The sequence below is a fragment of the Labeo rohita genome, chromosome 16 (genome assembly GCF_022985175.1).
Source record: "Labeo rohita strain BAU-BD-2019 chromosome 16, IGBB_LRoh.1.0, whole genome shotgun sequence".
In the NCBI taxonomy this organism is placed as follows: Eukaryota; Metazoa; Chordata; class Actinopteri; order Cypriniformes; family Cyprinidae; genus Labeo; species Labeo rohita.
The window spans coordinates 18,437,922-18,454,522 of record NC_066884.1 but is presented as its reverse complement, the minus strand read 5'-3'; the positions used below and the strand labels follow the sequence as shown (position 1 = coordinate 18,454,522).

Sequence of the window (16,601 nt, the reverse complement as noted above, 5' to 3'; positions counted from 1 at the left end):
CACCAGCAAAAATCACGTTTAAAAGCCTCAATTACACAACGATGAATTAAACTGCTTTAAGAGAACGAATAATACCCCTAAATCTACTAATTTAGTGAGGAATAATCTAATAATAATCTGTTTTAATGCATAAGGTAATTTAATTAGCTGCTCTGATAATATATAGTTTTGTTCTATAAATGTCTTACCTTATAAAAGTGGATCACAGCGGTCTCTTCTGCTGCATCTCTATGGCGCTGATAGTATTAGCGCTAACTTCCGGGAACTATTGCGCGCCTCCACGATCCGCCATTGCTGTAAAAAACTGGTCCATTGGAGTCAATGGAGTTGTCGCAACTCTCTCTCTATACGGCTCTGGTCACCACCAATGGTCGACCAATCAAACTGCATTAGGGAAGCGCTTGACACCAAATAAAACAAATAAAGGTATGGGCTAATTTAATAGATGGGGCGATACATAAATGCACGTTATTTAGGTTTTTAAAACTTTTTGAGGTAGCCTAAGTTATGTTTTTATTTGTGAATCATCTGCCGCAGAAATATGCAGTGACTTTATTTCGTTTGATTACTCTACTCGATTTGCAGCTAGATTAGGTGATATTAAAAAGACCAACTCTGTATAGGCAAGCAGACGAGCCCAGAACGCAATGCGTTAAATAGACGTTTTCCTCCAGTAGAAAACCAATATAAACAAAAAACAATGATATAAAAGAGCTGTAGAGATTATTCTTTATGGGAAAACGCGAATGTACGAGGCGTTGTGGTTATTCTGGGCTCACCTGCTTGTGTGTAGTTGTTTTAATAATGAATAGGAGCATATTGAGTTTATGTAGCAGTGTAAAAGTGTTATAATTCATCAAACTTTATTTTGTTACTTTAAGAAAACCTTTGGTTCTTAACCAAGTGCAGAAAGAAAGGCAGTAAGGGGTGGACCATCATTTCATTATAGGGGAGCAGTTGGGAGTATATATACAACATACACAGAATGGAAATTGCAACTGTTTTACACAGCAATTAGTCTTGGTGTTAATCAAATATTCTAATCACTGCATGTTCTTGTTAAGAGAAGCGTTTCATGTTCTTCCGTGTTAATGATGTGGAATACCCCCTTACCTTGATCAATGGTATATCCCCCTGGTGCTGCGCTCTTCAGTCTGCGTGAAACATTCAGAAGAGAGGTATGTGTCTCTGTTAATGAAAAACGCAAACAATTTCCTAAAGCATATTAAATAGACTTTACAATGGAATCAGAACGAGATACATTGGTAATACTATTGTTAACCCTGTTGTGTGTAAAATTAAAAGTTGTACGTGTTTAACACTTTGCATAACTGTATCGCTTTAACCGTGCGATCGATTCTATGAACGGTACAAAGTATCAATTTATGTCCTATGTTCATTTTCATAAGAATGAAGAGGCTTGTTAATGTGAATTTGAGTTCTATTTCATCTCGTTGTGATAAGGTTAGTGGTTAATCCATCTGTGCAGAGTAAAATGCGCGCCAGTAATCCGCGGTGCATTTTGGGTAATGTAGTTCATGACTATATGGTTACAGAGAAGAAATTGAAACTGTGAATTGTGGCTCTAGTATTGTAAGTTGCCTGCATATTTGAATATGGGACAATGTACTAACTAAATGATGTATTTACAGATTGTGAAACAAGAACAAAGACATTTGTTGTAAAGCTGTCCCATTTTATACTTGCAGGTATGAGTTATTGTTCATTTTGTTTTATTATTGTTCTGTTAATCCTCAGTATTTGTAAATCTTATTAATTCTATATAAAAATATGCCTTTGGGGTATGCATTTTATTAAGTGGAACAATTTAAGATACTGTGAAGAAAACAAAGCGTGTAATATGAGTCTGCGTGAAACATTCTGAAGAGAGATTGTGAAACAAGAACAAAGACAAACAAGAACAAATAAGCTCCATTTATAGCCAAACATGATTCCCTCACCTATTACCAATTCACCTGCTTGCTGTTTCAAAACAGTTTATTTGGTTATTCTATAACCTTTTCACTTTTATTTTGGCTCTGTCCCAACTTTTTTGGAGTGGGATGCACACTTCAAATAAATAAATAAATAAATAAATAAATAAATAAATAAATATTTTATAAATAAATATGTTTATATTTACAAAATACATTTAAGTTGGTCAGTGAAAACTTTGGAAATATTTTCTTTGTACTTTTGTCAGTGAAATAAAAGTTAAATAGAATGAACAAATCACAGATTTTGTCATTTTACTAAATTTCCCAACTTTTCTAGAATTAGGGTTGTACTTAGTTTTTTAAGTAAACTTTGAAATATTCTCACAAAATCTATGAAACATAGTAAAGTAGGGTTTACATTTCTTCCATTTGAATGTGTAAATGTGGTATTTACTCACCAAAATAACAATGTCTAATATGTCATTTTTATTTTGTCTTTTTAAATTTGGTGCAACAAGATATATCTGCATCTCAACAACACTGAAGCTGTAGCAATGAAAACCACCAACATGCTTAAAAACTCTGTAAATGAATGCTATTACACTTATTTTAAAAGAATTTACTGTAAAAAAGTACTTCACTGTCTTTTTTGATCAATTCAATGCATCCTTGAAATAAAGTAATTTCCTAAATCATCCTAATCATCCTGAATCATAATGACTCCATACATTTAAATTACTGTAAAAATAACAGTCCTCATTATAAACACAAAATAATATTAATAAACTTTAATATTCAGTGAGGATAATTAGACTACGATTTATTTGATGGGGGGGCGGTGAGGGACCTGGATTATGGGTAGGGGGACGCTGGCCCAAAAAAGGTTGAGAACCACTGCATTATATTAATAAACTGTATATCGAATTTGATCTTTTTAATTGCATCTTAATACATTAAGCCATATTAAGTGTTAACGGTTGTCTACGGGAAGAAAGCGCTTAACGAGAGACTTCTTCTCTCGTTTATATTCTGCTTCATATTCATATTCGTTCATATTCTGCTGTTCTGTGGCCACGGATTTGCGGGTCATGTTTTTATCTCCTACAGATGACTTGCAGGACCCTGTATGTTATGCTAAATTAGTTTTAATCGTTTAACCACCACAGCTTCTTATGTCTCCACTGGCAACACGCACGATTTGTGTGGATTGCAAGTGACATCGCAGGTAGCTGAGAGTGCAGGTGGCGATTGCGAGTGACATCCCTGGTGAAAAAAACAGCATATGCTGGTAGGTGTGTTTTGATGCTGGGATGCTGGTTAGGTATGTTTTGGTGCTGGTTTAAGCTGGTCCTTAGCTGGTTTATGCTGGTCCTTGACCAGCAACATGACTAGCAAAAACCAGCAAAGGACCATCTTAAACCAGCACCAAAACATACCTAACCAGCATCCCAGCATCAAAACACACCTACCAGCATATTCTGTTTTTTTTTTTTTACCAGGGATTGTAATTTTTTTTTTTTTTTTTGTTCTTTTCTTCACCACCTGGCTACTGTTGCAAAATGTTGAGAGATTCGGTTAAAAAAGCCAGCGCGAAGGTGCGCGCAGCTCGCGGCAAAAGTGACAATATTCGAATATTAAGGAAACGATGGCGGACGGAGGAATTTGGTTTTCAAGCTAAAATAAAGTAAAAAACAAAACAAACAAACAAACAAAAAAAAGCTTCTTAAACAGAAGGTGAACATGTTGTTATTCTTGTGGACAAATAAACATGCAAGTCACCGACAGAGTTTCACTTTTCTTTTTGTTTTCATTTTTAAAAGCTGTCATTTACCTCACGTTACGTTATGGAGGCTTTCTTTTAATTTTATTTGATTCCTCGGTGTTTGCTAAACATTCTGTAATTTATTAGTCTGTATAGGCTAATACAGCATGTGGTGTGCCATGCTTCATCTTATTCGTTTTGTACCCCGTTTTATTGTTGTTATGCTGTTAATAAAGAATAGGCAATGAATCCATCTTTTGTTTTAGTCTTAAAAAGTGAAAGGTGTATAAATGTAAGCAAAACAGACAATAATCTTTTCTTGTAAAACGTTACAAGATCGCGAATTCGAAAGTGAAAGTGTCTGAAGCCCGACTTATAGCAAAATAGGACGTCCCGTTTACACAGTTCAAACCAAAAATAATACTACTGATGAAAAAAAACGTAGGGGTTAAGGGTTAACCACTTTCTTTACCATATATCTATGATAAATGTTAATCAGCATGCAATGATTAAAGTTAGTATAGCCAAAAAAGCGACCAATTTATGTGCTCCTGCAGCCGACTGAGAAAGTCGCAAATGAGCGACCCGTGGAAAGAATCTAAGAGTCTAGAGCCCTTGTTAGACATTTCAAAGGGTTTTTACAGTAACTTACTGGCAACACTGTTGAATTGAACTGTTAGAATTTACAGTAGCAAACCGTATTTAATTTACAGTTGCAAACTGTAGCTGTTTTACAGCCAAATACTATTAAAAAGATCAAATTCAACAGTATACTACTGTAATTCATTCATTTTAATATAGATTTCAGTAGATTTTATAAATTTATATATAATTCATTTAAATTTATTTTTACTCTACATAGGTACTACTGACATTCAATTAAAACAACACAATAATTACAAAATATCAAATATTTTATTTAAAACAATGCATGTATAACACTTAAAAATACAGTCTTAAACTGCTGGAACAGTGCATCTTCACCATTTCCCCTGTCTTAGGACGTTTTGCAGTGCATTATGTTGTATCCTCACAAAGAATCTATAGGCAACAGAAACATAATGGAGAAAAAGACATGCAGCCAAAAAATACACAGCCATATGCAAAACCCAGGTCTGCTCCAAAACGTGGCCACCACCTTTGCTCACCATCCACTTTGTTAGTGCCAGAAATGTCTTCTCTGAAAAACAAGTAGAAGAAATGGCACACTTTTAAAAGGAAAACCCCACACAGAATACACAATCATCTCAAAACCATAGTTGTTCTCTTACCATGACCTATCAGTCTCAGAGTGGTTGGCATGCTCATGTCTTTCTTGATGCTTCATTGCAGTTGCCTTTAAAACACAAACACAACAAAATGCAGTAAATCTTAAATTCAATTAATAATTATAACAAACTAATTCTAAAACTAGAAAGGCAGCTAACAGTTAGCCATATAACTTGTCTAACCCAGCTAACATAGGATTTTTTTTTCTCAATAGGCTACTGGCCAACATTATACTAACACCTGAACAAAATTTCACATCAGTTAACCTAATGTTAATATAAGATAAGCGTTGCTCGTTGAAAATTATTTTAATTCAGCAGCTTAATTTAATAAACTGACAAAAGCCGTTTGAAACGACAGCGCAGTTTACTATAGTAAAGTTTGTAACCGCCATGTTGAGGAGTAAATATTACTAGGTTAAACTGGTGTGCAAAAATCTGACAAACACTCAGACAAACGTATATATATATTTACCTTACTTGCTGGTCTTAATCTCTCGTAAATTGTATCGACACACAGCGCGGATGTTCTCCGGAACTCTTTCGCTCTCGCGGGTTCATCCCCCGGGCAAACGCCGCGACGCTGCCCGCTGCTTCAGCGTCTTCCTCGGACACGAGTGGCGCGGCGCAGCGCGACTCGACAAAAGAAGACAATATAGAACTCATTAAATATACAATATACAGTGGATGCTTATAGTACAGTAATGCCCCGGTATATTTCTGACTTACAGATGTGTCTGACATGAAGGACAAACGGATTTTCCAGTCATTACAAGCGATGCAACACATCCGGTGTAGGTCGTCCCAAGCTGTTGTGGCGTTGTAGACGCGGTGTAAGGCAAATCTTGTCAATCCAAATATAATAAATGAGGAAAATAAAACAACCTCAATAGAACGCCGCCAATGAGAACGTTATTACAGCAAATACAGTAGTATACAGCAATTTTAAAAAATACAGTAAAGTCTCTGTATTTGGGGTCTGACGTCACAGAAAATTCCCATAATGCAATGGTTATTACAGTTATTTACTGCAAAGGGAATTTGCAGTATTATACTGGGTGACATACAGTTAATAACTGTAGAAATTACAGAAATGTCTAACAGTGTGGATTTTGATAATATTATTGAAACATAAAATACATTGGCGATTACTTTGCTTCATTACTTCATGCTACATTTACCTTGATTCAATGACCTTGTAAATGACATTCTGACAAGGTACATAAGATGGTGAGTTTTAGGCTGTTTGGTCACCTGACTATTCTCAGGATTTTCAGTATCATTTATTTATTTATTTATTTTTCCAGAAAATAAGTCAGCTGTAATAATGGGAAGAACAGGTAAAATTTAGCTTGTTTGTTATTTTATGTATCCATGTAAATTCACTCTCTATTTGATGTCTATCGTTCTAGGGTGAAAGGAACACTATTTATCTACAAACAATCAATATAATTTATTGTGTATATTAAATAATTTATTGTTTATTTATCAGTGTAGGCCTACGTTATCAATGACAAACCTGTCCATGACTGTTCAGCCATGAAAAACATGTCAAATAGTCACGTAATGGAATGCATCATAGCAACAGTGTATTTTTAAAAACATGACATTTATTTAATAGTTTTGATTTCAATTATCTGACAGCTAGGTAAATTTAGGTTAGATAATGTTTGCTTTCAAATGAAACCTGATTTGATATTTTGTTATCAAGTGCAATTACAATTCACACATTTTTTGGAGTGCCTTAAGTTTTCAAACACTTTTGTGGTCACTAGTTACAGATAACGGTATTTTCAAGGCTGGTTGTAAGGATCAATGGATCATCTCTGCTGCCCTCTACCGGATTGAGGCAGAACTCAATTTGTTTTTAAATACTTGAAGTACCTTCAATATGATATCAGTCTAAAGTATTTTTTTTTTTTTTTTTTTCATTTGTGACAAGGTTAAGCTAAACCTGACTTCCCATAGCCTACGGCATTTGATTTGTTTGTCTCCCATCATTTTGCTGTCAACGAGCAAACAAAATTATGAAAATCTTTAAATATTTTACAAAAAACACTTAACATCTAATTTATAAATTAATGTAGTAATCACTAGGTTGATATCTGGAATTTAAATTAAAGGTTGTCTACATTAATTTGGAGCCTACACTGCATCACACAACACACTAAATTGATAATCTATATTTTAGTTATAGCTTCAAAAGCTGCAGTGTAGAAAAGTCAATTTATTTGATATTTTCTTTATTTACTGACCTTGACGCACAGTCACAAGGATCTGCTGGGGTCCTCCTTGTAATTTAATTTCCTGTTTTATTCCAGCATGGTTGGACCATATGATGTTGATTTGGTAGACAAAAGTATTTCTAATACTTTTAGACATTTCATCACCCTGATATTTTTTGTGTAATACCCCAAATCAAATACCACAATTCATTTTAATTCAGAAATTAAAAACATTGTCATCATAGATGCTCTGCTGAAGTCATTGCATGTATGACTGACATATTTAATGTATTTCTGAATATATTAATAGAGAGGATAAACAATGAATGTCATATAATAAATTCAGATATTTGAAACATATGAAAGTAATAAGAAAATGCTAGAGGCATCACATTTTGCTGAGATTGCTTTGTCTTAATTATTGCAAAAGAATAGTTGGGAAACAGAAAATGAGTTGTATAATTTGGTCTGGAGTAAAATTATGTGAACCACTGATCTCAATATACTATTTTAATATACAGTACATTTGTAATAATTGTAATAACTGCAGATTCTCATATCATTTCACAGCTGATACATTTTTTTGTTTAATAAAACATTTATGAAAAATACACAATGCTTCCTCTCTTGTTGTGCAAACTATAAAACCAAAAGAACAGTTTGTAATGGACTGTAGGTAAGTTGTAATATTTTACATAATCATTTTTTAGGTGACTTGAAAATCATAGGAATAATTTTAGTGAAACTATATTGATGAATTTGTTAGTAGTTTACTCCTATGTTTACTTTCCAGGTCAACTCCCGTATGTGTCATGTTGTTATGGGTAACAACACAAACAAATACTTTGTGACTCTGTGCCAGTAGTCAGTGAAAAGAACTGGACTAATCTATTACTGTGACAACTATCATAAAATAAAAAAGAATCATAAAGCTAATAAAAGGTCCATAGATTTACCTGTAAAGAAAAGGGTGGGCTTTTTTTCTTTCACTGTAAAAACTGTTACTTAGATTCAACTCAAAAAAATTAAGGCAACATTTTCCAACTACTTTTTGTAAGTTTAGTGAACTTCTTGTTATTTTGATTTGGTAAAAATCAGTATTATTTATTTTACTGTATGCTAAAAAATTAAGTAGAGTCTACAATATAAAGCAAAACATTTGAGTTTAACCATTGTGACAAAGAGCAGCATATTGACCAAATCATACTTAGTTAAAATAAGTAAATAAAAAATTAAACTTTTTGATTTTAATTCATTTACTCTATTACTCTATTAATTTAGACAAATTATTTCTGCAATCCACTTGAAATAATTAGTTAGCATTGCCATAACTTTAATAAAGAAAGAGAGGTATTTGTTTCCAACGTTTATTACTCTATAACAGCTGCCATATACAAACAATTGGGTGCACTAAGTTTCTGTAATCAATTTCTATGTTAATGTTGTAAACATTTTAACATTAAAAATTACAGAAACTTCTAACCTCATCTTTAAGTGCAGCATAGAACACTAAAGGACTGACTTTAGTGCACAGTACAGTACATTTTCCTATGTATTAAAACATAATAAACTAATACAATAACATGTTTCAAGCACAATCTGCTATATTTCAATAAAACATTTGACATTGAAATAAAATAAAATAAAGGGCCTCTGACCTCAGCATTTGATATAACAAAACTAACTTCAGCACATCAAGTGCCCAAAAGCTGGAGACTTATCCAGGAACTGAAGAAGTCTGTGCTTGACTACCACACTGTTCTAAGTTAAACTGCCCACCGAGCAAGAGTGATGAAGCAAAGAAACATAAAAAAGCATAATCTTACATAAATCCTTACAAGAACACCTTTGACACACAACATTTGAATTTAAAATAAAACACAGGAAGGCAGGATCACAGCATTTGACAAGAAAGAACTGACTTCAGCTTCAATCCGTAAGTGCACAGTACAGTATATCTTAGTATGTATTAAAACACTTTACCATAAAATGGTTTATATAACAGAACCTCTGAACCGCAGCCAATTAACAATTAAACATTCACAACAATCTTCTGAAAAACTCAACAAAAACACAACAAGATTGCCATTTAGTGTGAGGTTGGCATTTGACCAACTAACTCAGAAGTTTGTTTTTGAGTGTCATGAATTGGGAGGAAGGCTTTGGGCGCAGTGTGTCAAGTCCCACAAAAAGTCTTTGGAACACCTCAAATGTTTTGCAGAGTTGTGGTGGATACTGCAGGTTCAGAGCATACGTCATCCCCAGAAGCAGGCAACATGCCCTGGCCAGATTTCAGAAATCAGTAAGCACTGGGATTCCCTCAATGATGATGCCCACTGCATATGGTTCACGTCAGACATATATCTGCATATACACTGCTCTCCGTTTTTCCCTGTATGAGAATAAACAGAACAATAAGTGGCAACAGAGAACAATCTTCAAAAGCCAGGTGTGGTTAAGTAAAAGTACTGAAAATGCCACTCTTACAGTTATATCATCAGATGATTATGACTCCTGTATTAATGTAAAACAAGGATTTTACTTTTGTGAAACTGCAGTTGAAAAATATGACAGTATTTTTTAAATCAAGTCTACAAGCAACTGGAAGACCAAAAGGTTAATTTTGGACCCTGGTTCCTGCACATACATTTGGGTGTTTGTAGGTGTGTTTTTGAACCTTTGACAGAGCCAGACTAGCTATTTCCACCCAATTACAGTATTTGTTCTCAGACAAGCTAACCAATCCCCAACTCTAGCTCCGTACTATAACTTAGACAGACATAAGATTGATACAGTATCTGAGGAATAAGTGCTTTTCCTAAAAAAAAGTCAAACTATGCTTTTTAAACAATACTTACATAGTAGTCAGAGATGAGCTCTTGCCCACTCTCTCCCATGTATTCAATGAGGCATCTCAGAGTTACCACAGAGGTACTTGGATCCTATAGTTGGTAAGTGAATAATGAAAAAACTGAATCTTGCAGGCAATATAACAACAAACATACAATCCCATTATCAGTGTGGTTCTGCACTACCTATTCAACAGAGCTCTATATTATATATAATTAGGAGCTGTAAACAAATTTTTTTTTTTTTTTTTTTTTTTTTTTTTTGCAATATTCACCCAATTAGGCAAGACAAGTAAATAAAGTACTTATTGTATTAATATGCATCTGCAACATTGTTACTACTTTTGCCTCACCTGTATCAGTTCCAATAAAAGTTCTTGATGCGTTGACCAGCCGCTCCAGATCAGTAGATCTGATGGTCTTCTAAAGAAGCAACACAAATGAAAGAAGAGTTTATGAAAACCTCAGGATCATTTATGTTATTGCAATGCAAAATAAATATTCAATCTTTTTAGTTGAACAAATGGTTTAAGACAATATAAAATATTTCAACCAAATATATCAAAATATTAAGTTAAAGCTTTTACGAATTTTTATGATACGTTGCAGAGAGAGGCGCCAAAAATATAATGTCCTCATCTTTTTCAATCATGCAGGGACAACAACTGTGACTACAAACCTAGCAGTTAAGGTAACTTTTAACTGACACATGTACAAGGATGAGAGACCATGCTACTAGTGTTTTGCTAGCTAATTCGGAAAGACGCAGAACATTTAAGACGAGTGATTTGAGACAAAATAATTCACATTCACCGAGGCTAACGTTATTAGACTCCTTAAACAAACAAAACGACGATGTTTTTTTTTTTAAAGTACCCAGACTAAGTAGAAACATAATCTGGCAATATATCTCACATATACCTATCCTACGTTAACGTTAGCGATAGTTGTTTAAAGATTAATGTTAATTTCATGACCTTCGGTAAGGCCGCATGGCGCCTGCAAAACTGACAACTTAACGTTACTGTCTGAAACCTGGCGACGCTTTTACATTTTATAGTGCAATAAATGCGTGCTCATTCGGCTAAAACCTAACTTTATGCGATGTAAATAGTTACTTACATGTGTTGCACGTTGTATAAAGCCCCCAAAAACTCCAAAGAAATCCGAAACTGGTCCGGTACAGGTGACAATGAGCAAGGATGTCGTTGTTCTGCTGCAGCATGTGAGCGGGTCGTGACATTTTACTTTGGATATAAATACTTAAATAGAGTTTTGTAGAAGCAATTTATTGTAAAGGTCAGTAAAAAACAATTTTTTGATAGGTAATAATAAGTTACAAAAACAATCACACTTTTTACTTATGTAAAACTTAAATGAATTCAAAAAGAAAAGGGAATCAATTTATTGGAAGAAATATACTTTTTAAAATAAATTCCTATAGATAACACCCTTGAAGAGCTTTTTACAGTGTTCCTAAGACCTCACTTATTCACACACCCATCTGCTTTCTAAGACTAAGCCTCTGACAATTCAACAGTTTAACTGCCAAAATATCCTAAATTTGTTTAAGCAGACGGCATCACCATGAAACAAAAAGTAATGGTAATGGCTAACAATCTTAATACGTATTTGCTAATAATGACAAGAAAACTTTTTTATTTAATTTTTATTAAATTCTGACTAAACCACACTTACATTTTCAATAATAAATGCAAATCAATACATGTATGACCAGTAAATCCTGAAAGTCAGCACCTGCCACAATGTCCTTTGTTTCAGTAAATGTAATTTCATTAACAATATTGATAAAACAAATTAACATAAAAAATGCAGAATATACTGAAAAGGTATTTTGTTTAGTAAATGGTAAAAGAGGCTCTGACCCTTTGATCTAAAGTCATTGTATAGTAAAACAAGTTAAACATTCAATGAGGTAAATAGTCCCACAACAGTATAATAAATTTTTTGCACAAACCACCAGATTCCCACAAATCTGTAAACAGTACAAAGTCACACAGTCACACATTTTACCAAGTTTGTGGACTAAATGCGTATTATATGTATTCCATTCTATTTAACATGCACAATTATAAAATATGAAGAACATAACTGGATCGCATTCAGTATAACATTTCTTTCCAACCATTTAACTCTCCATTTCAAGTTGCCCAGTGCAGATGTCAGTTTTGATATCTCTTTGCTCTAACCAGCTTGATTTTATTCATTCAAACCTGCAGCTTGAAGAACCTGTCTCATGTCATTTATCATGTCATTTAGTGCTCCATGCAAGACAGTGTATGTTGTTTTGAAGGCCTCAGATGCATTCATAACACTGGTTGCAATAAATTTAGCATCAAGCAGATCATCTAAGCATTTCACAGGTTTTGTCATAGTTGTACGAGGCCTAATAGCCAGTTTGTCCACCACTGCTAATGCTAAAGGAGACTTTATAGCTGATTTCAGCTGTGAGAGTGGCTTGTTCATTCTCTCTGACAGTTTGATGAGTGATTCCTCATTCAAACCCAAAGCATTATGACAACTTATGAGAAAGGTCATCAATACCGTCTTGTCAATGGCCAGAGATAATACAGGAACTGGGATAATGGCACCCAGACCTGAGCTCAGTGCTGCAAGCCAAATAAACTTCTCCATAACCTCTTTTTTTTTCTCTAACATAGCCAAAGAGCACACAGGCACAGACTGGATCAGAGCAAATCTCTTGTTTTCTGAAAGCTCTGACTCTAGGGTATCTACCAGGTCTTTGAAGTCATATTTTCCCAAGTCATACGAGGATATCAGAAACACCTTGGGGTCTCCTAGCTCCTTCAGATTTCTGTGGCAGTTCTCTCTAATCGTGCAAAGTACCTGATGCTCATCAAAATTCTTTGTCTTCGCCACCGACCGAATGTCATTATCAATCTTGGTTCGGACAAAATAAAACTTCTTCTGCTCTTTTTGAATCTCCTTGGCCAGAAATACATCATTTTCCTTGAACCTCTCTGAGGAAATGATGAGAAATAAATCATACGTCTCAAATTTCACCTGCTTGAGGAATTTGTTAGCCTTGAAATTAGGCGTGCCAATCCCTGGCAGGTCCCACAGTCTGACGTTTGGCTTTGTGGGATGGGTGTACATGGTAGCTTCTGTTGTTGTTTCGGTTATTCCTGTTGGTGCAGAATTGTCATCATCATCATCCAGACCTCGAAATGCATTAATGAAGGCAGATTTTCCTGCTCCTGTTTCTCCAGTCACTGCAATATTCAGAGTGACACTGTTGAGACTGTCCAATTGCTCCTTAGCCTTTGCAGCAGCTGCGTTTGGGTCATGTTCTCCTACTCTCTCCAAAGCTTTAGAGAAATCCAAGTCAGCAGAGGAATCTTCCGTCATTATGCCTGATTAAATTCTTCACTGTAAAAAAACATACAAAATTTATAGTAGTTATAAATAATTGATTGGTTTGAGTAATTTTTACTACAGTAAAGTCACACTCAATTATCTCCCATTTATTCACTAATTATAACTAAAGTTGTATATGTATACCACAATGTGTTTTATTTCTTATTTCAAAATTCATATTTATTATTATTTTATATTGAGGTAACCAATCTTTAGGAAAATGTAAAAACAAAAAACGTCAAAATATTAAAAGGTGTGTAGTTGAACTACATATACAAACATGTACCACAAAAAAAAGGTTTATAAACGGTTTAATTTTTTTATTGTGTGAGATGTGATAATGCGATAACAAATACATTATTATGTGAGACTACGAACAGATTTCAGCATAGAAAATGAACACAAATTGTGAACAATTAAAAAAAAAACATATAATTTAGCGCTCAGCATTAGATTCAATTAAAGTAGTGTCACTGACTTCAGAAAACATGCATGCACATTGGAATCTATTTTTTAAAAACTACTGTATGAAGACATGGTGATACTTTAATTCATGTTATAATCAGCACGTAATCTTACGAAATCCATAACAGTGGCAGAAAATGCATACATGCTCTATAAAATTAAGACCACATTCTTGAAGAAACACACGTTCAAGTCATCTAGTCACTGCATAGTGTGTCCAGCTCAGCCTCCTTTCTGATTTTTCGAGCAAGATCTGCCAGTTCATTTAATCCTTCTTTCAAGAGGTAATAAGTAGTACCGAAGGATATTCCTGCAGCAGCAGCACTGCCTACAACTGGAAGGAGACTTGCAACGTATTCAATGGTAGCAAGTGATGCAAGTGCAACAGAGACTTGTAATCTGGCCACTGCTTTTTCTCGGACAGCAGATGCCAACTTTGATTTGACCACATGTTCCAGCAAGGGCTTGTTCACTCTTTCTGAAAGCCTTTTTAGTGATCTGTCATCCAAACCAAAAGCATAGTAGCACCTTGTGAAAAAAAGTATCACCATGCTTGCATCGCATGCTGCTGATAGACCAGGCACAGGGACGACTGCTATACCACCAGAAGCTAGAGATGCAGCCCAGATTATGCCTTGAAACATCTTGATCTTCTTCTCAAGAGATTTGGCAGAGCACACTGGCCAGGCTTGTAAAAGAGCAGATCTTTTATGGTGCGGAAGCTCTTCTTCAAGAGTGTTTCGAAGTCTTTCAAAATCATATTTTTCCAATTCAAAAGATGATATCAAGAATACTTTGGGGTCTCCCAGTTCTTCCAAGTTTTTCTGACAGTTCTTTCTTATTTTGCAAAGAACGTTCTGCTCATCAAATCCCTTTTTTCTTTGCTCTGATCTGATGTCATTGTCAATCTTGGAGCGAACAAAGTAAAATTTTTTCTTCTGTTTTTTTATTTCTTTAGCCAACATGACATCATTCTCCAGGAACCTCTCTGAGTTAATTATAATGAAGAAATCATAGGTGTGAAACTTGACATCTTTCAGGTATTTATTTGCTTTGAAGTTTGGACTTCCTATTCCAGGCAGGTCCCAGATTTTCACATTTGGCATTCCAGGATGCTCATACATGATGGGCTCCATTGTAGTTTCTGTGACTCCAGTATGTGCTGCTTCATCATCATCTTCATCTACACCTCTAAATGCATTTATAAAGGTGGATTTCCCAGATCCTGTCTTTCCAGTCACAGCAATGTTAAGTGAGACATTCATTAACTGGTCAAATGTTTCTTTAGCTTTTGCTGTGGCCTTTTCCAGGTTGGACTCGCCTGATTCCTTTACTACCTCAGCAACAGCAGGGTCTTGACTTTCCATGGTTTAAACTGTAAAAGTTATAGAAGTATATAGAAGTATGTGTACTTCAACATTAATTTATCCTCGAAACCTGAATGCTACTCATTCCTGTAATTACAGTGATCGTCAAATTGTCTCAGTGGTGTGATTGACATTCAACCCTGAAGTGCTTAGTTTAATAAATGGATTCAAAGACCTTGTTGCCTGATTATCTTTCTTTGTTGTTCCTATAAGTCAGGGACTGCAATAATGCTCTGATTCGTTTTGTTTTTAAAGTTTATCAAATAACATTTTACATAATAAAAACATTGAAATAGATATAGCATATGCATATTATGGTTAGATGGTATCTGCTGTGTTATACTGACCTTTTGTTTTGGGAGGTTTTATTGTTGTATTGCCCTGTGTGCACCTCTTCCCTGTCAGGGTAAAAATTAACCAAGATTTATAAAACAAACATTATGGAAACAGATAACATTAATAATTTGTTTCAGCAGCCAAGTAAAATATATAAAATATACTGCTTAAAATATACACATATTTAGTTTCTGAACAAAAATACTGAATTGTATTAAAATATAAAACTGGCTGTTAAATTAAATATGGCTAAATTAGGCTACAGTTTGACAATATATAGCTACACTACAAGAAAAAGAGACGAATCATACAATAATAATTATAAAAGGTTATAACAAAAATCAAAGCTTTCATACAATATTCGGTTCATGTTTATTTTTGTTATTGCATTTGATAAAGCAGCAAATAAAGTTAGTGTAATTTTAGAGATATTTAGTGACTAATATTAATACTAATACTTCATGCATAATATGCATTAATGCATAATACTTATTAAAAAATAAATCAATTATATAATGAAAATGACAACAAATTTGACCACTTACTGTTATTTTGGAGTTCCAGCAGTAGTAAAACAGCGACTCTTCACTTATGAGAGATGCTTAACAAAGCGCTGCAAAATTTCTACAAATAGAAAATGAATATGATTGAAAAATTAATCGGCTGCTAAATACCGAGCTGTTATCGTCACAGTTTCGAAGACTTGGTTTCTTCTTCCTTCACGCCTTCCTACCCGTTTCAACACTGACGTGTCTTGTGTTGGGAAAACGAAACTCACGACAGATGAGTGACAGTCCAAACAGCCAATCAACTCGCCGCCCTGTATCTTTAACATTACATTTGCTTCATCCATTTCTTAATTTTAGCTGTTTTCATGTAGCGTATAGGCTACACTGTAATGAAAGTTGTAAATAAAAACATAAGCAGATAATTGGAGTATGAAGCGACTATTAAGGAATTGCCTAGGCGTTCCAAAACGCTTAGCCATGCTTC

At 34.4% G+C, this 16,601-nt stretch overlaps 2 protein-coding genes and 2 long non-coding RNA genes across 5 annotated transcripts in view; all 4 read right to left on the bottom strand.

The window, feature by feature from the left end:
- Window positions 1-1,190, bottom strand: part of LOC127178720 (interferon-inducible GTPase 5) — a 47,095-nt gene extending 45,905 nt beyond the window's left edge. The window contains exon 1 of the mRNA XM_051131769.1: window positions 1,114-1,190. The gene's annotated coding sequence lies outside the window, so the exon portion shown is untranslated. The remainder of the gene's footprint in view (window positions 1-1,113) is intronic.
- A 3,437-nt stretch (window positions 1,191-4,627) lies between these two features.
- On the bottom strand, window positions 4,628-5,745 carry LOC127179017 (uncharacterized). The gene is made up of 3 exons (XR_007829463.1): window positions 5,443-5,745; window positions 4,971-5,035; window positions 4,628-4,879 (listed from the first exon to the last, which is right to left on the bottom strand). It is a non-coding gene; the product is annotated as an uncharacterized LOC127179017 (long non-coding RNA).
- A 4,012-nt stretch (window positions 5,746-9,757) lies between these two features.
- Window positions 9,758-11,429, bottom strand: LOC127178868 (uncharacterized). The gene is made up of 3 exons (XR_007829450.1): window positions 11,164-11,429; window positions 10,395-10,464; window positions 9,758-10,134 (listed from the first exon to the last, which is right to left on the bottom strand). It is a non-coding gene; the product is annotated as an uncharacterized LOC127178868 (long non-coding RNA).
- A 297-nt stretch (window positions 11,430-11,726) lies between these two features.
- Window positions 11,727-16,345, bottom strand: irge4 (immunity-related GTPase family, e4). 2 transcript variants are annotated; one of them, XM_051132500.1, is made up of 3 exons: window positions 16,154-16,345; window positions 15,620-15,670; window positions 11,727-13,452 (listed from the first exon to the last, which is right to left on the bottom strand). In XM_051132500.1, the coding sequence occupies exon 3, from the start codon at window positions 13,429-13,431 to the stop codon at window positions 12,262-12,264; it is 1,170 nt and encodes a 389-aa protein (XP_050988457.1). In that variant the 5' UTR covers window positions 13,432-13,452; window positions 15,620-15,670; window positions 16,154-16,345; the 3' UTR covers window positions 11,727-12,261. The 2 variants fall into 2 exon arrangements, with proteins under 2 accessions (XP_050988457.1, XP_050988458.1); XM_051132501.1 differs by lacking the exon at window positions 11,727-13,452 and adding an exon at window positions 13,699-15,280.
- Window positions 16,346-16,601: the final 256 nt, after the last annotated feature.